Here is a 23435-nt window from a genome sequence, read left to right as displayed (position 1 = left end):
GGTTACAATTCATGACATGTTGATAATGCTAGTATGATAAACTAACAAAAATATACATTTTCATCTACTTTTTGACATTTTTATTTTAAATGTAACAAAATACCCCCAAAATGTCAAAATTGATAAGTAGCGGCAAAAATGACATTTTTGCGTGTGTTGCCTGTCCTTAACTGACCCCATGTTAAAACAATCTGAGACTGGCTAGCATGGAGTTCCCCTTATCCAATGTCAGTGAGGGAAGAACGCCATGTCGGCATGCATTCACAAGGGGCTTTGGGCTAAAATAACTCCGTCTGTTGAAGCGATCTAGATTCTTGTAGGTCCCAGGAGAAGTGTTCTCCCCATGCTTTTTGGGGGATGTCATAGTCGCTATTAATTTTTATAACCCACTCCATTATTTGAAGGCAGGCAATAGGAGTTGGCTTGTTTGAATTAGGTCCTTTGAGAAATGCTCACATATAGGGTTGGCTTTCAAAAGTCAAGCGCAAAAAGGTAATTGTTTACTGTAGCTTCGCAAAGTATTCCAGCACAGTGGTTTGTTTGGCTGTGTGTCAGTTGCAATTAACTTCAGCCGTATAATGTGTTTGTTTGTAAATTCCCTGATATCTAATTACCATTATCGTGTGGAGTTGATTGACACGTTGATATGCAATGCACAATTTATCTTGAAGTTGTGATAGATGATTTACAAGTCCAAGGAAGTTTCCCATGTCAGGTCATATTTCTCTTAAATATTAGACCAGGAATCATTGAAATATCATTACGTTAATGCAGATCTTCAAGTGACTCTGGACACTGGGTTCATTAACATTGCTGCCAGTTTCCCTCCCCAAAAAACTCACAAAACAGTACTAGGAAAGTGTTGGCGGTCTGCTTTGACCTCACAGACCAAAACTCACGGTGTCAAACCCCAACACACTAATAGAGCATGCTAAACCAATCTCGCCATGCAGCCCACCCCGTCATCGGCGTTTCCTGTGTGCTGTGTACTAACTTCCTGTTTCTCTACTGTAGATGAGAACGGTGTTTCCCTCCTGCACCTGATTGGAGACCCTCCCCCAGACGAGATCACCAAGATCTATGGTCCCGACAACAGCCCCGGCTACGTCTTCGGCCCCGACGCCAACACGGGCCAGTTGGCACGTGCCCATCTTCCCAGCCCCTTCTACCGGGACTTCTCCCTCCTCTTCAACCTGAAGCCCCAGTCCACCAAGGGCGGAGTCATCTTTTCTGTCACAGACGCCTCGCAGAAGATTATGTATGTGGGCGTCAAGCTGTCGCCGGTCAAGGCGAGCAAGCAGAATGTCATCTTCTACTACACGGAGCCCGACTCACAGGTGTCGTACGTGGCGGCCACCTTCCCCGTCCACAGCCTGGCCGACCAGTGGAACCGCTTCTCCATCTCCGTGCTGGATGACAAGGTCACCTTCTACATCAACTGCGACGACCAACCCCAGGTGGTACGCTTCGAGAGGTCCCCGGATGAGATGGAGCTGGAGGCCGGAGCCGGGGTGTTCGTGGGCCAAGCCGGAGGGGCCGATCCTGATAAGTTCCTGGTATGTATCATGCTATGACTGGACTTTTTAATATCAGAGTCGGGGGTCTGTTGTGTTTCAACTTGGTCAATGTGAAAATGTGTCATTCGTAATTTCCTGGATTGAAGGACTTGAAAGGCAATTCTACCCCAAACCCGGTCTTATATTGTACTTTGGGCCCTATCCTGAATAGCCTATGGCGTAATAGTAGCATGAGAGTAGGATCTGTCGTCCGCAATTCTGGCTCAAACTTGAGCAGAAATCATAAATCAGAACGTCCGATGCAGTCCAAGACGAATTCATAGTTTTGACGTATGTGCACTTATCTCAAGCCCTACTATCCTTATAACATGTCCGACTTGAGAAATATATCGGTGTCAGGGGCAAGTGGAATCGGATATCAGACCAGTCAGTGTTGCCCTCCTAGTCAGGCTGATTCAGACACGTGAAACAGCAACAGTCGTGTTTGGCAACCCCTTTATGATTTGATCGCCTTTAATTGGCCTGCTTTAAATCAAAACATAAAAGTGGTCTGAACCCGACCATCCCCTGTTTCCTCCTGGGAAACACAGAAGTATAATTGGTGGACTTCATGGTGGGGGATCAATTAGCTCCAGCTGACCCTTATACTGTCACTCTGCAGCACCCAGCACACAGAGACAGGTCTCCCTGTAAGCAGAGGGCACAAGTAGACAGGTGCTTCTGTGACCAGGACAATTGGCCTTATGTTCCGAGCACAACCAAGATGGTGCCTATTGACGGTGCCCTTTGTTTAGTTTTTGCTGACATCATCTGAATTTGTTGTATCTCCTCATTCCGTAGATTGTAGGGTAATATTTTAAGCATATGAATGGCGTAGTGGTCACTAATATGCAGTTTAAAAGTGTATAAATAAGTAGCTAGTTAGGTCTTTGTGTGCTATAAGCTATTCATCAAACCTTTATTCAGTGTTTTATATTCTACCTGTGTGAATAAGGAAACAATGAATATGCTACTTATATTGCAAATCAGTGGCTTAATGTCATCCCTATACTGAAGTGTTACCAGTTGTATATTCAAATCTGTAAAGACTAAGACCTAACATTCTGAGAATGAACCCTGTTTGAAATTAATGAATGATATTGAGTACAGTTTATTTCAGAATATTTGGCTTGCGCTGGGACAATGTTGCTAGGATAAAGCAAAAGTTGAGATTGAACTTAAATTGATCCCGATTCAAGTCAGTATCTTAAGCCAGTGTTTCCCAACTCCAGTCCTTGAGTAACCCCAACATTACTCATTTTTATTGTAGCCCTGGACAAGCACACCTTATTCTCAAAAATATATGCTGTTGCGAGTCCTCAACATGGTAAGCCATGCAATCATATGATGTGAGAATGAGAAAAGGTATGAACACATACTGAAAGAGAAAGACATTTGACCAGCCTTTTGACAAATAACGCAATATTGAATATTTTTTATTGCTTGACTAACTTACATATTTCTGCAATGATTCATTAGTTCCCAGACAGCGTTTGTAATCATTGCTTTACTTGCTGTCTATACATTTACAGATGGTAAACCCTGTCTGACTAAACCAAGATAATTGGATGATTTAAAACATGGTCAGAGGAAGCAATGATATCTTTATTCCAATAAAGCATTAACGGGAAACTCGAGGGAGTTGTCTTTTTGTGCATATTAACCCTGAGATAGACATAGAAAAAGATTGACGGACGTGGGTTCATTTTATGTCCATGGCATGGCCTTTAAAATATGTGATTGTGTGTAGTTCTACCCACTGTTGACTCATTTTGCTGGGCATTTTGCTGGGCATGTCTTCAAGCAAAGGACACCTCAGGGGCCTCGGAATGCTCAAAGCAGGATCCCAAATAGCTCTAATTTGGGTTCAAGACAGCTCAGTCGGTCTGTCCTATCTTGACAAGACCAAATGAGGGGATTTAGACAAAAGGGTTTGGCCAAATGTCAGGGCATTGTCTCTTTTTTCTCTCCAAGCTGTGTGGAAGGGAGGTTTTCATCTTTTTAAAGACAGTTCTTAGAGACAGCTGAGGCAAACAATGGCTGTTTACATAGGCCCCAGGCATTGCCCGAGTTCAGACACTTATCATTGCATTATCTGTTGACTCAACGCAGGGGTGTTGAACCCTTATGCCTGCACTGAGGAGGTATAGGCCAGAGACATGTAACCGCTCAAGTCAAATGTATAGATAGTCCGTGAGATTGACATGATAGTTTTAACATATTAAAAAAATATATAGAAAAAAAAATACCTATACATTGTTCATTTACACATACTCAAATGACGACAGAAACATAAATAACCGAGTAATATAACCTGTTATCTTTGGTTAGGATAGGGTAAGATAGCGCCTGCTCCCAGGCCTGGAAGTAACAGTGGAAAACGAAATAGGGTGTACAGACTCAGCTTACTGAAAAAAAGTCCTCGTAAAATCAACGAAATAAATACGTTTGCTAGCTATTTAGGGACATTGAAGGCTTGTGAAACACATTCGTGGGCCTTCGTCCAAAGAGAAGCTCTTCACAACTAGAGCTTTTACCCGTTTAAAACATGTCAAAAGAAAATTCCCCCGAATCACATGATTTGGCTTTTTGATTGACTTGATAAGATGCGATTAATGCGAGACTTTGAAAGAAGCTCCTGTGGTGGAGAGTTTGATGGGACTGGGACCGTGGAAGAGGAGAGTGTCATATCACATGCGTCCATTTCGTTGCTCAACACTGGGGACAACTGTAATGAAACCCCTCAGCTTCTTCGACGAGGGGGGGGGGAATTCCACAACAAATCCACCACACGGATCATGTACACGTGTTTGAAGACACAGGACTTCAGAGGGAAGATACATTTTTGATTTACGTTGGTTTATGTTTAGAGCAGGGCCGTAGCTTGTGGGCGTAATGGTGGGAGAAGAATGCAGACGTGTACAGGCAGAGGACCAGCTGTGCAGCAGCACCGCACCATGCCTTGTTTTACGTCACCCCACACACATACAGACACCAGACATCAAAGGCCATGTATTGACAACTGTGTGTGTGTGTGTCTGCATGCGTATATGCGCTTGCCTGTGTGTGTTTTCCTTCATAGGGGGTGATTGGGGAGCTGAGGGTTGTTGGAAACCCCCGGGCTGCTGAAAGACAGTGTGAGGAGGAAGGGGACGACTCGGATGTGGTAAGTGACCCTTGACCCGCCCACCCATACATTAACATAGGTGGGGCAGCGTAGCGCTTACACAGTTGTTGCCTTAGCAGGATATGGGGAGGCTTAAACTTAGAGGGAACTTGGGAACTTAGAGGGAACAATAGGAACCAAACAGAAGCAAATGGGCTGAAATCGGAAGGGACCTACCTGAAGAAATACTAGTTTTTCAATGCAAAACATTTTGCTACGGGTTTGCACTAATGAATACACCCCTGGTCTCTCCCCGCCCAGGCTTCAGGAGATGGCGGAAGTGGCGATGTGGAAGGGAAACTGGACGTGAAGAAGAAAGGCCCGGTATGATTGTTTGACATTTTTGTGTTAAAATTAAGGTTAAAACCAGGTTATCCGTGACGTTTCAAAGGTCAGAGAGTGTGAGCAGCAAGGCGTGCCTATGTACTGGTTGTAGGTTTGGTAATGTCGCCACATGATGGGTTTTTACTACACTGAACAAAAATATAAACGCAACTTGTAAAGTGTTGGTTTCATGATCTGAAATAAAAGATCCCAGAAATGTTCCACATGCCCAAAAAGCATATTTCTCTCAAATTGTGTGCACACATTTCTTTACATCCCTGTTAGTGAGCATTTCTCCTTTGCCTATGTAATCCATCCACCTGACAGGTGTGGCATATCAAGACGCTGATTACACAGGTGCACCTTTTGCTGTGGACAATAAAAGGCCACTCTAAAATGTGCAGTTTTGTCACACAACACAATGCCACAGATGTGTCAAGTTTTGAGGGAGTGTGCAATTGGCATGCTGACTACAGGAATGTCCACCAGAGCTGCTGCCAGAAAATGTAATGTTAATTTCTCTACCGTAAGCCGCCTCCAACGTCCTTTTAGAGAATTTGGCAGTACCTTCAACCGGCCTCACAACCGCAGACTACGTGTATGGCGCCATGTGGGCAAGCGGTTTGCTGATGTCAACGTTGTAAACAGAGTGCCCCATGGTGGCGGTGGGGTTATGGTATGGGCAGGCATTTGCAAGGGACAACAAACACAATTGCATTTTATCGATGGCAATTTGAATGTACAGAGATACCATGACGAGATCCTGAGGCCCATTGTCGTGCCATTCATCCATTCATCGTGCCATTCATAATTCTTTATTTTATTTTGTGTTGTTGACTGTACGTTTACTCTGTGTTGTTGTTTTTGTCGTACTGCTTTGCTTCATCTTGGCCAGGTCGCAGTTGTAAATGAGAACTTGTTCTCAACTTGCCTACATGGTTAAATAAAGGTGAAATGAAATATATAAAAAAATCCGCTTCCATCACCTAATGTTTCAGAAAGATAATGCCCGGCCCCATTCCTCAAGGATCTGTACACAATTCCTGCAAGCTGAAAATGGCCCAGTTCTGCCATGGCCTGCTTACTCACCAGACATGTCACCCATTGAGCATGTTTTAGATGCTCCAGTTCCCGCCAATATCCAGCAATATCGCACAGCCATTGAAGAGGAGTGGGACAACATTCCACAGGCCACAATCAACAGCCTGATCAACTCTATACGAAGGAGATGTGTCCTGCTGCATGAGGCAAATGGTGGTAACACCAGATACGGACTGGTTTTCTGATCCATGTCCCTCCTTTTTTTTTAAGGTATCTGTGACAAACAGATGCGTATCTGTATTCCCAGTCATGTGAAATCCATACATTACGGCCTAATGAATTACAATTGACTGATTTCCTGATAACGCAGTAAAATCTTTGAAATTGTTGTATGTTGCATTTCTATTTTTGAGCACAGTTGTTGTAGTGCCTTCTTTTGTCTTACTCTCCCCATAGGGTACTTTAAAATGGGACGCGGAGGTACAAAAACATGTGTGGGTTGAGGACGACAGACCGACAGTTACGGTACGTGCCCTGAAATCCATTGTATCTGTATATGTTGGCGTTCACCCACAAGCATGTGAATTATTCACCTTTTGATGTGTCAGGACTTCACTCCATTCTCGTGAGCGGCGGACTCAAATCAAATCAAATAGTTTTTTTTACATGCACCGAAACAACAGTGAAATGCTCACTTACAAGCCCTTAACCAATAATGCAGTTTTAAGAAAATACCTTAAAAAAAAGTCAGAATTAAAAGTACCAAATAATTAATGAGCAGCAGTAAAATCACAATTGCGGAGGCACTGGTTAGTCGAGGTGATTGAGGTAATATGTACATGTAGGTAGAGTTATTAAAGTGACTATGCATTATTTAGTAGGGAGGTATGGAACTCTGTAAAACTATGTATGGCACGCTTTTCAAATGGCACCCTATTCACTACTTTAGTGCACTACCTTATGTTGGGAATAGGGTGGCCTTTGAGATGCAACCATCCACAGTCATGTACTTTTAACATATGATCAACATGGAAACTTATCTGGCTATTTCAAACTGTAGGGAGCTGTATGGGGAGGGGGTGGGTAGTGGTGAATGTATATGGCCGGTTTGGCTGTGGATTATCACCTGGACAATGTCCTAAAGTAACACGAGCATCACCCCCCCCCCACACAAACACACAGACGTGGACCATGCATGCTATGATATTACAATACCCTTTACAACAAGCAAATGTTGCAGCACAACCTCGAGCCTCCATACAATGGCACTGTCGGGGCACGTCGGGTCCAATTACAGTGGAAGACTAGGTAGACAGCCAGATGTGTCTGATCCAGCTCAGGGCGATGATATCGCCAAGGTTCCTGTTTTGTTCTTTTGACTGGTTTCTCAATCAGACTTAAAAGTTGAGAGAACAGGAATAGGGAGGTAACGGAAAGAGATGACGGGGAAAGTTGGCCTGTCTTTGGCCTGCCAGACCTTGTAGGTTCCACAGGGCTCCAGGTGCACAGGCGGCTTTCCATCCACCCGACGTGTTTATTAGCATCGTATGGAACAGCTGTTACCTAACATACCGTTGACTTTGACTTTCCATCAAGTAGTTTCATTGCAACCTATAATGCCTGTCTGACCAGATTGTCTGAGTTTTAGCATGTCTGACTCCCGCTCAAGCTTGGGAAAGCAAAGAAGGAAATGCAGACAGATATATCTGAGGAAACTTTCTGTTGTGCGACTGACGGTGGATTTGTGTGTGATTGAAGGACTTGTGAGTTGTCATCGTTACACAGTGCACTAAGGGCAGGATTTCACTCAAATCCGCACTGCAGAAAAAAAAGACAACATCGTTTCTGCTCCATTAAACGGCTTGTAACTGTGCTGGATGTGATGTTGACATGCAGGTTTACTACAGTGCAGATGTTATTAAAGCTGCCACTCAAACACTTAGAAGTGTTGAGAGTTAAATCATTTTTGGTAGGATGAGTTACCTACCGTCAAGCAACGAGTCACAAACCCAGATCCGGGATCCCCCCCATCAAAAAAGCTGACTAGCATAGCCTAGCCTAAAGCCACAGGGATATCATATAATAAAATGTTCATGAAATCACAAGTCCAAGACACCAGATGAAAGATACACATCTTGTGAATCCAGCCATCATTTCTGATTTTTTAAATGTTTTACAGGGAAGACACAATATGTATTTCTATTAGCTAACCACCATAGCAAAAGACACAACTTTTTTTTCCCACCATTTTTTTCCTGCATAGGTAGCTATCACAAATTCTACCAAATAAAGATATAAATAGTCACTAACCAAGAAACAACTTCATCAGATGACAGTCTGATAACATATTTATTGTATAGTATATGTTTTGTTTGAAAAATGTGCATATTTCAGGTATAAATCATAGTTTTACATTGCAGCCACCATCACAACTCTCACCAAAGCAACTAGAATAACTACAGAGAGAAACGTGAATTACCTAAATACTCATCATAAAACATTTATGAAAAATACACAGCGTACTGCAAATGAAAGACAAAGATCTTGTGAATCCAGCCAATATTTCAGATTTTTTAAGTGTTTTACAGCGAAAACACAATTTAGCATTATATTAGCTTACTACAATAGCCAACCATACAGTAGCATTGATTCATGCACGTTAGCGATAGCAAATAAACCAGAAAAAGATATTACATTTTTCACTAACCTTCTCAAACTTCTTCAGATGACAGTCCTATAACATCATATTACACAATACATATATTGTTTGTTCGAAAATTTGCATATTTAGCGGCACAAATCGTGGTTATACAATGAGAATAGTAGCCAAGCTGCAAAGAAAATGTCGGGAGAAATCTTGGGAGAGGCACCTAATCTAATCAATAACTAATCATAAACTTGACTAAAAAATACAGGTTGGACAGCAAATGAAAGATACATTAGTTCTTAATGCAACCGCTGTGTTAGATTTTTTAAATTAACGTTACTACGACATACAGCGTGCGTTAAAGCGAGACCGCACCAAAATGAATGGCGGAATAGTAGTGTAACATTTTAACAGAACAACGAATTAACATCATAAATAGTTCTTACTTTTTGATGAGCTTCCATCAGAATCTTGTGCAAGTGGTCCTTTGTCCAGAATCATCGTTGCTCGGTTGTAGATTGTTGTCTTCAGCTTAGGAATTAGCAGCAAACATTAGCTATGTGGCCCAGACGTGTCCAACTCTTCATTACGCAGGACAAAGAAAATTCCGAAAAGCGCAATATACTGATATAAACTGATATAACACGGTTTAAAATAACTACATTAGGATGTCTTTAACACCTATATCGAATAAAATCAGAGCCGGATATATCTAAGGCCTATAACGAGAGCTTTTCAGAATGCCATCCTGAGGTCTGTCTTGCGCCATGACGAATGTTGAAAAGAGTGCACCCCACGTTCCAAGACCCTTTATTTGGCCTCAGATCTGCCTAGCAACCCCATTCCAATTCTCACTACTTACTGACATCTAGGGGAAATCGTATGCAGTGCATGTCGACTCATAGAATACATGCAAATTAATAAACTGAGTGCCCGATTTCAGATTTCTCACTTCCTGACAGGAAGTTAGCTGCAACTTGAGTTCTGTTTTACTCACAGATATAATTCAAACGGTTTTAGAAACTAGAGAGTGTTTTCTATCCAATAGTAATAATAATATGCATATTGTACGAGCAAGAATTGAGTACGAGGCAGTGTAATTTGGGAACGAATTTTTACAAAGTGAAAACAGCGCCCCCATATTAACAAAAAGTTAAGAAAACTTGCAAACTCCCATTACGCAATTGTCTGGGTGAAAGTGCGTATAATTTAATATTGTGTGAGATTTGTTTTAAGACTCAGCTCGTGACAGTGAAGTAAACAGACTTCTTATTTCATTACATTTCTCACACAATTGTCTCTCGAATCTCATGTGGAGTCCGGGATTAGGCGTGTGTGAATCTGGTCCTTGTGCCAGCTTTACCTTGTTGCATCAGCTTTGTGGCCTAAATAGTTTTGTTCAGAGAACATATAGCAGACAAGTTTCAATCTGCATCAGGCAAAATTGGGCATGTGCCGTCTATGGTTAAATTAAGTTGTGTTTTTCAAATCCATCACCACCCAGTGCCTCGTCTGTCCTCACGCTCTTCACTTCCACCTCTCAGAAAGGATGAATGCATGGGAGTATACGTGCAGGTCTGTTTTATTATATATATCCCCTTGGATCTGTTATATAACAGTCACGAGTCAAATTCTTCACACAGTCAACTTCAGGCCCTACAAAAGGAAGAATGTTTGCCCACAGAGGAAACCGCTTCATTTTATGAAGATGTCCATACTTTTTATTTCAAATTGCATCTATCCATCCATCTATCCATTCATCTGTCCCACCCAGTACTCCCCTCTCAGATTCCACAGGTGACAATATGAGGCGTGTCACCTGGTGAAGAATGAGCTTAGAAAACGGGGGTGTTAGGTGTTATCGTCCTCTCACTGAGGAGGGTGAGTCTGGAAATGGCCTCCCCTCTTCCCCCCTGCAGATTGTCCCATCTGTAGAGCGCTAGCAGTGATGACAGATCTTTGGCAGTCCTTCCTTGTCTCTACTCCCCAACACACACACACACAGACGCGCAGGCGCACACCCTGACACACACACCCTGACACTTACACCCAGACACACGCTCACACACACACCAGCTCCTCCACTTTATTCTCTGACCACTATCTTAAGAGCTGGAGCCCAAAACGGGTCACATTCCTGTTGCCAGACATGTTCCTCCCAACCAAAATATCTGCTGCTTGTCGCCATCCCATCCGCTCCCAGTGGGAGAACGTACACCCACCATCTCGCTCACTGGACCAACTCACTGTTGTATATTCATAATGGGCGCACATAAACTTGGCGCCACCATCACAGCTCTTTGCAACACCACTGTAGAGGCTACCTCACAGATGGGAAGAGAGAGTGTGTTTGCTTGGTCATCGGTATTAATTTGTTTAGGGTAAACTAACCCGAGAGGAAATTACAAAATGGACACCGTCTAGTCTGTGCTAGTCTGCCAACCATTAGCACTGTGCTAGTCTGCCAACAATTAGCACGTATGATTACGCCATAACAAAAATAAAACACAAAACATATAGTTCATACAGTGGAGTCTGAAACGATTGACATCATACCCCCAAGGCTAATCTCTCCTGTTATTGGTAATGGTGAGATGTTAGCATGTCTTGGTGTTATGATCTTTGACCCTCTGTAACTTTCTCACTCGTTATTTACGATTTGTTCAGGATTATCCGTAATCTTGGTAGCATCCACATTAATGCAGAAGTGTTTAAAACATATGATATTCTTATTTACAATAAAAGTGACTCCGAAATGACACAATACATTATTTACCATTAATTTCTATTGGGAACAAAATAATCTGAAACACAACCGAAACAAACTGCAAATGCATCCAGCAAGTTTGTAGAGTCACACGCTTGATGTAGTTAATCGTGTGCTAGGAATATATGATGAAATACTAAACTTTTGACTACTTTATTTATAAGAATCTTTCAAGGTGTCAATAATTCTGACCACTACCTTTAAAAAAAAAAAATAATAATAAAATAAAACATTACAAAATCTTTCTCTGTGCAATTGTATTACTATAAAATAATATATGTTTCCCATTTTTTAAGCATACAATATGCTCAGAATTTGAATTGTTTATTTTATACAATCATTATTGCCCATCTTTACCAAGGGTGTCAATCATTTCGGACCCCGCAACTCAAAACTCCTTAAATGTCGTTGTTTTCTATGTTTGAGAACTACAAATAAGCTAGCTATTTGGCAATATTATGGAAGTTAGCAAGCCAACTTTGAGTATTTGAGTGACAACTTTGTACCACAACTTCTGAAACTTAGAATGTATGATTACCACAAACATGTCCTAAAACATCAACTTAATCTCTTTACAAGTCATTGTTTTTTGTTAGGGAAGTACTGTACAAATACCCATTTAGCGATATGCCAGTTGGGAAGCCAACTTTGAGTTGTTCTTGGTGCTGGATGTATTTTTATGGTCATATTATTACCCCTTAACAAAAACATAACATGGATTTCTTTGTTAAAGATCTACAAATACTCATGTGGGATCAATATGCACGTTTTTTTTCTCTTTGGAGCTCAGCTGGATATATTTTTATGTTCGGTTTTTCAATGCTGTTTTAACGTCTTTCTCCAGACTACCCCTCCATCGTCACGCCCGATTCAGCAGCCCCCGGTGACCCGGCAACAACCAGAGGTGTCTCCCAAGAAAGAGACTGGTGAGTTCAATAAGGTCATAGTCTAGATCAGGACTCCCCAGCCCTGTGTCTCTGGAAAGCTACGCTACAGTAGGTTTTTGCACCAAACCCAGTTGTAAATAACTTGACACAGCTTATCAACAAGCTAATTGTTGGAATCAGGTGCACTAGATTATGGTTGGAGCGAAAACTTACAGGACGGTAGCTTTCCAGGAACATAGTTGGAGAACCCTGGTCTAGACTAGACAGAATGTTGTATGGGTTTGCAAGACCACTAGTCACATTGGTTGACTATTGTAGATGTGTTTGTAGCACTTTATAATAATATTCGTGTAAGATGTATGATGTGATGACACATTATTTTCATGATTTAGGTAGACTATTGGTTATTTTCAGTGGTGAAAGTAATTAAGTAAAAATACTTTAAAGTACTACTTACTACTACTACTTTTACCTCACTATAAGGGCACACGGCGATACACAGGAGGCAGATGGTTGGAGTCTTAGATGTTTATTAATCAAAAAAGGGGTAGGCAAGAGAATGGTTGTGTACAGGTAAAAGGTCAAAACCAGTTCAGAGTACAGTAGGTACCAAGGGGCAGGCAGGCTCGAGGTCAGGGCAGGCAGAATGGGCAGGCAGGCGGGAATGGAGTCCAGAAAACAGGCAAGGGTCAAAACCTGGAGGACTAGTGAAGAGTAGAGAAAAAGGAGTACGGGAAAAAACACACTGGTTGAGTTGACAAACATACAAGACGAACTGGCACAGAGAGACAGGAAACAGGGATAAATACACTGGGGAAAATAAGCGACACCTGGAGGGGGTGGAGACAATCACAAGGACAGGTGAAACAGATCAGGGTGTGACAATTCACTACATTTCTAAAGAAAATAATGTACTTTTTACTCCATACATTTTCCCTGACACCAAAAGTACATTTTGAATGCTTAGCAGGACAGACAATGGTCCAATTCACACATGTATCAAGAGAACAACCCTGGTCATCCTTACTACCTCTGATCTGGTGGACTCACTAAACACATATGCTTCATATGTAAATTAGGTCTGAGTGTGGCCCTGGCTCTCAGTAAATAAAAAAATACAAGAAATTGCATTACCCATTTAAATTCAGTGCAAATATATATCCATCACAAATATTACAAACTTGCCCAAACTGTGAACTGGACAGATTCGTTTTTGAAAAATTCTGATATGAGACATACAGTACCTTCAGAAAGCATTCATACAACTTGACTTATTTCACATTTTATTGTTACAGACTGAAGTAAACATTTATTAAATAATGTTTTTTCTCACCCATCTACACACAATACCCCATAATGACAAAGTGTAATATTTGTAGAAATGTTAGAACATTTATTGAAAATGAATTACAGAAATATCTAATTTACATAAGTATTCACACCCCTGAGTCAAGACATTGTAGGAGCACCTTTGGCAGCGATTTCAACTGCGAGTCTTTCTGGTTAAGTCTAAGATGTTAATGGACAACATTTGGCCATTATTATTTTAAAAAATCCTCAAGCTCTGTCAAATTGGTTGTTGATCATTGAAAAACAAACATCTTCAGGTCTTGCCATAGATCTTCAAGACAAAACTGTAACTTGGCCACTCAGGAACATTCACCGTTTTCATGGTAAGCAACTCGTGTAGATTTAGCCTCCAGTGTAGATTCATCTCCCAGTGTCTGGTAAAAAGCAGACTGAATCTGGTTTGACTCTAGGATTTTGCCTGTGATTATCTCCAATCCATTTATTTTTTATCCTGACAAACTCCCCAGTCCTTAACGATTAAAAGCATACCCATAACATGATGCAACCACCACTATGCTTGATAATATGGAGAGTGGTACTCAGTAATGTGTTCTATTGGAATTGCCCCAAACATAACTTTTTGTCCTGAATAAAAAATGTAAAATGCTTTGCCACATTTTTTGCAGTATTACTTTAGTGCCTTGCTGCAAATATAATTATATTTTTATTCTGTCCTTTTCACTATGTCAAATAGGTTAGTATTGTGTAGTAACTACAATGTTGTTGATCCATCCTTAGTTTTCTCCTATCATAGCCATTCAACTCTGTAACTATTTTAAAGTCACTATTGGTCTCATGGGGAAATCCATAGTGGTTTCCTTCCTCTCCGGCAACGGAGTTAGGGAGGACACCTGTACCTTTGTATTGACTAGGTGTATTGATACACCCTCCAAAGTGTAATTAATAGCTTCACCATGCTCAAAGAAATATTCAATGTGTACTTTTTTTTTACCCATCTACCAATAGGTGCCCTTCTTTGTAAGACATTGGAAAACCTCCCTGGTCTTTGTGGTTGAATCTGTGTTTGACATTCACTGATTGACTGAGGGACCTTACATACCTTTAGTCATGTAGTGTACAATTATGTGGACACCTGCTCGTCCAACATCTCTTTCCAAAATCATGGGTATTAATATGGAGTTTTGATGCCATAACAACCACCACTCTTCTGGAAAGGCTTTCCACTAGATGTTGGAACATTGCTGCGGGGACTTGCTTCCATTCAGCCACAAGAGCATTAGTGAAGTCGAGCACTGATGTTGGGCGATTAGGCCTGGATCGCAGTCGGCGTTCCAATTCATCCCAAAGGTGTTCGATGGGGTTGAGGTCAAGGCTTCTGTATGGACCTCACTTTTGTGCACGGTGGCATTGTCTTGCTGAAAAAGCAAAGGGCCTTCCCCAAACATTTGCGACAAAGTTGGAAGCACAGAATCGTCTAGAACGGCATTGTATGCTGTAGCGTTAAGATTTTCCTTCACTGAAACTAAGGGGCCTCGCCCGAACCATGAAACACAGCCCCAGACCATTATTACTCCCAATACCGATATCCAATATTTTCCTTGCCCCAAAAAACAATACCGATATTTAAAAACGGCCTTTTACGGCCTTTTAAGCATTCTAGTACAGTTAAATACTTAACACACACACATGGACGCAGCAGTCTAAGGCACTGCATCTCAGTGCAAGAGGTGTCACTACAGTCCCTGGTTCGAATCCAGGCTGTATCACATCCGGCCGTGATTGGGAGTCCCATAGGGTGGCGCACAATTGACCCAGCGTCGTCCGGGCCATCATTGTCAATTGGAATTTGTTCTTAACTGACTTGCCTAGTTAAATAAAGGTTACACACACACACCACACTGACCAAAACGTTATTTTGTTGGCATTAATGTAAATCCCCATTACCAGTAAAACATAATCAAAACCTATTTCTTTCACCTACTTGCTGTGCTGTTTGGTTGTTCATTTGTTCAGTCATTTCATGCTCAACCAGGATTTCTATAGAACGCCGTTTGGGGATTTGCATGTCAAAAAAGATAACACTCTTTGATGTGTCAAATAACACTTTTTGACGTGTCAAATAAGCTTGTTGACCAATCAGGCCTGAACTTGACTGCACGTCACATAATAATTTAAAGCGTTCATTAACTTTTGTCGTAGTTATTACACATTGATTACACTATCACTTGTATTTCATGTGTCACGACGATTCATCGATACGTATGCTGTGATGATGGTAAAGTAGTCTCGCGCACCTACTGTGATGGTCATAAAAAAGCTAGCTAGTTCATGGATGCAAACAATGTTCTTCCCCCAAAACATGGCAAAATGGCAATCTGTTTCTGTAGTTATAGCTAGCTACCTATATAGCTAGGTTTCATCATCTAAAATAATCCTAATTTATAAAACAGTTCTTATTTGATTAACGGTGGTTGGACTAATCTATGTAAAGCTAGCCATAAAAAGGATTAGCCACAATAGTGGACTTTACGGTTAGCCTTCAAAGTAAAAGTATGACATAATTCTACTATTTGTATATATTTGCATCACTGTCAATTACGTACTTTTATTTTGAAGGCAAACCGCAAATTCCACTATTGTGCCTTATCCTTATTGTGGCTAGCTTCACAATACATAACCCGGTCCAGTCGAGCGTCACTAGCCAGTTGAAGCTAGCTGGCTGCTTATAACCTTACGTTTGTCCAAAAGGGTTAAGTAGCTGGCTAACTATTATTTATTCATCATTTTCATGAACTGAAGTTCAATTTCAATAGGCGAACAACAAGTGGCAACCTAGCTAATACTTACTCACAAGGATTCCTATGTCATTGCTAAAAATAATGAAAATGACTGCAGTTTCTACTGGTCATTGTTTTCATACTGGTTGTAATGGTGCTAGCTAGGTTCCAAGCTAAAGCTAGCTACCCCAGAAGTTGCAGTCGAACAAATTATGCTTTATTACCAACGCGGTATTGTAAACACATCTTTCGTGAACGGTGTTTGCTTGTTTTCATACTTTTCCGTACAGCTTTGACAGTGCTACTGTATCTTTTTTGACACGCAACGACCCAAATGGCGTTCCATAGTATGTATGTCATGAAGCTAATAGCAGTGACGGAATTACTGTGTAACTCCGGTAGGGCAACATCTGAAAATAGCACACTTGGTAGTGTGTACCGGTGCTCGACCAGTCGGCGACAGCCAACATCACCCACGACAGAGAACGGTTGACTGTCAAGGGCAATGAATGGATTTCACCTTTGAGTTGTCTCACTGAAATGTTCTTAATCTTTCAAATGACGGCTCGACTTGTTGACTGCTCCATCCACACAGCAGACCTTGTGGGCTACGTTAGGAATGCTGTGTTGCACCTGTAGCGCAACATTTAATGTGGCGTCATTACGTCATGTACCTACGTTATAAAGGTATGCACGGTAGCTTTGACATCGGCTTTTATTATCGGCGTTAATCAGGCCGATACCGATGTTGGCATTTTTAGCTAATATTGTCTGATTCCGTTATGTTCACCGGATATATCATGCATCCCTAGCTGAAACACCTGCGTTTTGGTGCTGCCTTACTCCAGAAAGCAAAAAAGAGACCATGTTGTATGCGGCTTTATTAACACAATTCATTTTTTTTAAATATTGTTTTGCAAACTGATATGTGACGTATTAATGCCAAAATAACATGCCAAACAGGCAAATATATAGACACTACCGTTCAAAAGTTTGGGGTCAATTAGAAATGTCCTTGATTTTGAAAGAAAAGCACCGTTTCTTAAAAATCTGATCGATCAGAAATACAGTTTAGACGTTGTAAATGACTATTGTAGCTGGAAACGGCATATTTTTAATAGAATATCTACATAGGCGTACAGAGGCCCATTATCAGCAACCATCACTCCTGTGTTCCAATGGCACGTTGTGTTAGCTAATCCAAGTTTATACTTTTAAAAGTCTAATTGATCATTAGAAAACCCTTTTGTAATTATGTTAGCACAGCTGAAAACTGTTGTTCTGATTAAAGAAGCATTAAACTGGCCTTCTTTAGACTAGTTGAGTATCTGGAGCATCAGCATTTGTGGGTTCGATTACAGGATCAAAATGGCCAGAAACAAAGCACTTTTTTTCTGAAACTCGTCAGTCTATTATTGTTCGGAGAAATGAAGGCTATTCCATGCAAGAAATTGCCAAGAAACTGAATATCTCGTACATCGCTGTGTACTACTCCCTTCACAGAACAGCACAAACTGGCTCTAAACAGAATTTAAAGATTAGTGGGAGGCCCTGGTGCATAACTGAGCAAGAGGACAAGTACATTAGAGTGTCTAGTTTGAGAAACAGATGCCTCACAAGTCCTCAACTGGCAGCTTCATTAAATAGTACCCGCAAAACACCAGTCTTAAACGTCAAAAGTGAAGAGGCGACTCCGGGATGCTGGCCTTCTAGGAGGAGTTGCAAAGAAAAATACATATCTCAGACTGGCCAATAAAAAGGAAAGATTAAGATGGGTAAAAGAACAGACACTGGACAGAGGATGTCTGCCTAGAAGACCAGCGTCCCTGAGTCGCCTCTTCACTTCATTTACAACATTAACAATGTCTACACTGTATTTCTGACCAATTTGATGTTATTTTAATGGACAAAATGTTTTTATTTTCTTTCAAAAACAAGGACATTTCTAAGGGACCCCAAACTTTTGAACGGTAGTGTGTATACAGTTGAAGTTGGAAGTTAACATACACCTTAGCCAAATACATTTAAACTCAGTCTTTCACAATTCCTGACATTTAATCCTAGTAAAAATTCCCTGTCTTAGTCAGTTAGGATCACCACTTTATTTTAAGAATGTGAAATGTCAGAATAATAGTAGAGAGAATAATTTATTTCAGCTTTTACTTCTTTCATCACATTCCCAGTGGGTCAGAAGTTTACATAGACTCAATTAGTGTTTGGTAGCATTACCTTTACATTTTTTAACTTGGGTCAAACGTTTCAGGTAGCCTTCCACAAGCTTCCCACAATAAGTTGGGTGAATTTTGGCACATTCCTCCTGACAGAGCTGGTGTAACTGAGTTAGGTTTTGTAGGCCTCCTTGCTCGCACACGCTTTTTCAGTTCTTCCCACAAATGTTCTATAGGATTGAGGACAGGGATTTGTGATGGCCACTCCAATACCTTGACTTTGTTGTCCTTAAGCCATTTTGCCAAAACTTTGGAAGTATGCTTGAGGTCATTGTCCATTTGGAAGACCCATTTGCGACTAAGCTTTAACTTCCTGACTGATGTCTTGAGATGTTGCTTCAATATATCCACATGATTTTCCTACCTCATGATGCCATCTATTCTGTGAAGTGCACCAGTCCCTCCTACAGCAAAGCACCCCCACAACATGATGCTGCCACCCCTGTGCTTCACGGTTGGGATGGTGTTCTTCGGCTTGCAAGCATCCCCCTTTTTCCTCCAAACATAACAATGGTTATTATGGCCAAACAGTTATATTTTTGTTTCATCAGACCAGAGGACATTTCTCCAAAAAGTACGATCTTTGTCCCCATGTGCAGTTGCAAACCGTAGTCTGGCTTTTTTATAGTGGTTTTGGAGCAGTGGCTTCATCCTTGCTGAGCGGCCTTTCAGGTTATGTTGATTTAAGACTTGTTTTACTGTGGATATAGATACTTTTATACCTGTTTCCCCAGCATCTTCACAAGATCCTTTGCTGTTGTTCTGGGATTGATTTGCACTTTTCGCACCAAAGTACGTTAATCTCTAGGAGACAGAATGCGTCTCCTTCCTGAGCGGTAAGACGGCTGCGTAGTCCCATGGTGTTTAAACTTACATACTATTGTTTGTACAGATGAACGTGTTACCTTCAGGCGTTTGGAAATTGCTTCCAAGGATGAACCAGGCTTGTGGAGGTCTACAATTCTTTTTCTGAGGTCTTGGCTGATTTATTTTGTTTTTCCCATGATGTCAAGCAAGGAGGCACTGAGTTTGAAAGTAGGCCTTGAAATACATCCACAGGTACACCTCCAATTGACTCAAATGATGTCAATTAGCCTATCAGAAGCTTCTAAAGCCATGACATAATTTTCTGGATTTTTCCAAGCTGTTTAAAGGCACAACCAACTTAGTGTATGCAAACTTCTGACCCACTGGAATTGTGATAGTGAATTTTAAGTAAAATAAGCTGTTTGCAAACAATTGTTGAAAAAATTACTGTCCCAAAGTAGATGTCCTGACCGATTTGCCAAAACAAGATATTTTTGGAGTGGTTGAAAAACAAGTTTTAATGACCTCAACCTAAGTGTATTTAAACTTCTGACTTCAACTGTATATAAAGTGGGGAGAACAAGTATTTGAAACACTGCCGATTTTGCAGGTTTTCCTACTTACAAAGCATGTAGAGGTCTGTAATTTGTATCATAGGTACACTTCAACTGTGAGAGACGGAATCTAAAACAAAAATCCAGAAAGTCACATTGTATGATTTTTAAGTAATTAATTTGCATTTTATTGCATGACATAAGTATTTGATCACCTACCAACCAGTAAGAATTTCGGCTCTCACCTGTTAGTTTTTCTTTAAGAAGCCCTCCTGTTCTCCACTCATTACCTGTATTAACTGCACCTGTTTGAACTCGTTACCTGTATAAAAGACACCTGTCCACACACTCAATCAAACAGACTCCAACCTCTCCACAATGGCCAAGACCAGAGAGCTGTGTAAGGACATCAGGGCTAAAATTGTAGACCTGCACAAGGCTGGGATGGGCTACAGGACAATAGGCAAGCAGCTTGGTGAGAAGGCAACAACTGTTGGCGCAATTATTAGAAAATGGAAGAAGTTCAAGATGACGGTCAATCACCCTCGGTCTGGGGCTCCATGCAAGATCTCGCCTCGTGGGGCATCAATGATCATGAGGAAGGTGAGGGATCAGCCCAGAACTACACGGCAGGACCTGGTCAATGACCTGAAGAGAGCTGGGACCACAGTCTCAAAGAAAACCATTAGTAACACACTACGCCGTCATGGATTAAAATCCTGCAGCGCACGCAAGGTCCCCCTGCTCAAGTCAACGCATGTCCAGGCCCGTCTGAAGTTTGCCAATGACCATTTGGATGATCCAGAGGAGGAATGGGAGAAGGTCATGTGGTCTGATGAGACAAAAATAGAGCTTTTTGTTCTAAACTCCACTAGCCGTGTTTGGAGGAAGAAGGATGAGTACAACCCCAAGAACACCATCCCAACCGTGAAGCATGGAGGTGGAAACATCATTCTTTGGGGATGCTTGTCTGTAAAGGGGACAGGACGACTGCACCGTATTGAGGGGAGGATGGATGGGGCCATGTATCGCAAGATCTTGGCCAACAACCTCCTTCCCTCAATAAGAGCATTGAAGATGGGTCGTGGCTGGGTCTTCCAGCATGACAACGACCCAAAACACACAGCCAGGGCAACTAAGGAGTTGCTCCATAAGAGGCATAAAAGGCTAGCCGGTCTCCAGACCTGAACCCAATAGAAAATCTTTGGAGGGAGCTGAAAGCGACAGCCCCGAAACCTGAAGGATCTGGAGAAGGTCTGTATGGAGGAGTGGGCCAAAATCCCTGCTGCAGTGTGTGCAAACCTGGTCAAGAACTACAGGAAACGTATGATCTCTGTAATTGCAAACAAAGGTTTCTGTACCAAATATTAAGTTCTGCTTTTCTGATGTATCAAATACTTATGTCATGCAATACAATGCAAATGAGTTACTTAAAAATCATACAATGTGATTTTCTGGATTTTTGTTTTAGCTTCCGTCTCTCACAGTTGAAGTGTACCTATGATACAAATTACAGACCTCTACATGCTTTGTAAGTAGGAAAACCTGCACAATCGGCAGTGTATCAAATACTTGTTCTCCCCACTGTATTTATTTTTAACTAAACAGGTAAGGCTCAAAACAGGTGGGTTTCTGCCCGGAATTACAGGTCGCCACCGGAAATAGCTTCCTCTCCTTGTTTCCTTAATTTTTTAAAAAGTGATTGGGTGAGTGACTGACTATTTTCCCTCATATTGATTTTCAGTGACTATACACAGCTAGAGATGCAGGTGTCATTTGGTTAGCTAGCAACAACTTGAATGAATGTTATACACTTAGCATATCTCTTGCATTCACAAATTCACTCTGGCTATCTACTCCAATTTCCAAGCACTCTCTTCTCTAGATAACATGTAAATAGCCTAACCAGCTCTGCTACGGCAAGTAAAATGGGTGGGACAATACTTCACCGCAAAATTTACAGGGAGAGCTTGAAAAATCAAGCCCCTTGGGTTCTGCCATAGATTTACAGTGAGATGTTCTCTCATTTGTGTCTGGAAGTAGCTAGCTAGCCAACTTTAGCCAGTTAGCTTGAGTGCTTGGTTGGGACAAGCATGCGTTGGCAGGCAAGCTGCAAAAGGACGAGGATGCTTCAATTCCCCATCGTTTATCAGTGCAATTTTGACGGCCAACTAGATGAAAAAATGTGGTGTTTATCGAATGTTTCTTAGCTAGATTTGAGCTCATCTTGCTCTGGCTAGCATTAGTTGTTGTAACGGCTGTTGGAAGGAGAGGACCAAGGTGCAACGTGGTACGTGTCCATATTTATGAAATGAACACTGAAAATACAAAATAACAAAGTGAATGAAAGAAACGAAAATCGAAACAGTCCTGAAAGGTGAAACAACACAAAACAGGAAACAACTACCCACAAAACACAGGTGGGATGAGGCTACCTAAATATGGTTCTCAATCAGAGACAACGATAGACAGCTGCCTCTGATGTAGAACCACACTCAGCCAAACACATAGAACAAAAACATAGAATGCCTACCCCAACTCACGCCCTGACCAAACCAAAATAGAGACATAACAAAGGAACTAAGGTCAGGGCGTGACAGTTGTTGATCTTGTTGTTGCTTATGTGTATAACTGAGGGAGTGCCTTCCTTTTCATGGTTGATTGATCAATATGACTGTAAAGTTCTCAAATGTAAGAGAACTCCCGTGGTGTTTACATATTTGCAGAAATTGATTTTATTTGCAAAAATTGATTGTAGCTTTTAGCGAATGCCTATTAATGATCTAAAGTCTCACTGTTGCAACTGCCTGTAAACACACAGTCCAGTTCAAAGTGAATGATGGCAGCCCCGTGTGGCAAATGGCTTGTTTTTATAAAGGTCTTCTGTAGCTCTGATTGGCTATATCTCACCAGTCTGTGTTGACTCTGGTCCTGGACAAGACGGATGTTTTTATTTGGTTTTATTTACTGCAGCGTCTATTAATTGTCCAAACACACTGCCGCTTTCACAAATGCCTTAGTATACGTAATTCCCAAACGTAATAATTTATGAAAATGACCATATCTAAGTGGTCGCTTGGCAGATTTTCTTTTTAAGTGTGATTTTCTTCTCGGGGGTGTATATGAACAGATTTTAATGAGATTTCATGTTGCTAAAATGCTGTCAGTTCCACTTTAAATGCAACAATGTTTCACACGTAAGTTATTTTTAAAGAGATGGCTAACAACAAGAATGCTGCAATAAAAAACACAGTTCCACTCACCAGATGAAGATCACTTAAAACTTAGGTTATTCTTGAAAAGGAAGAAGCTAACAAATTAGCAATAACATCAGAATTGCATGAAATTATTGCAATTTTTATTTATTTTT

At 41.2% G+C, this 23435-nt stretch overlaps 1 protein-coding gene across 3 annotated transcripts in view; it reads left to right on the top strand.

Moving 5' to 3' along the window:
• The window catches only part of LOC129816476 (collagen alpha-1(XVIII) chain-like), a 202281-nt gene that overhangs the window by 102086 nt on the left and 76760 nt on the right, over positions 1-23435 (top strand). For all 3 annotated transcript variants that reach the window (XM_055871017.1, XM_055871014.1, XM_055871015.1), the window contains 5 exons: positions 1015-1556; positions 4639-4722; positions 4984-5046; positions 6544-6612; positions 12346-12427. In XM_055871017.1, the coding sequence (XP_055726992.1) occupies positions 1015-1556; positions 4639-4722; positions 4984-5046; positions 6544-6612; positions 12346-12427 (840 nt within the window). The remainder of the gene's footprint in view (positions 1-1014; positions 1557-4638; positions 4723-4983; positions 5047-6543; positions 6613-12345; positions 12428-23435) is intronic.

This window comes from Salvelinus fontinalis, chromosome 19, assembly GCF_029448725.1.
Source record: "Salvelinus fontinalis isolate EN_2023a chromosome 19, ASM2944872v1, whole genome shotgun sequence".
Taxonomy (NCBI): Eukaryota; Metazoa; Chordata; class Actinopteri; order Salmoniformes; family Salmonidae; genus Salvelinus; species Salvelinus fontinalis.
This window is presented reverse-complemented; position numbering and strand designations above follow the sequence as displayed.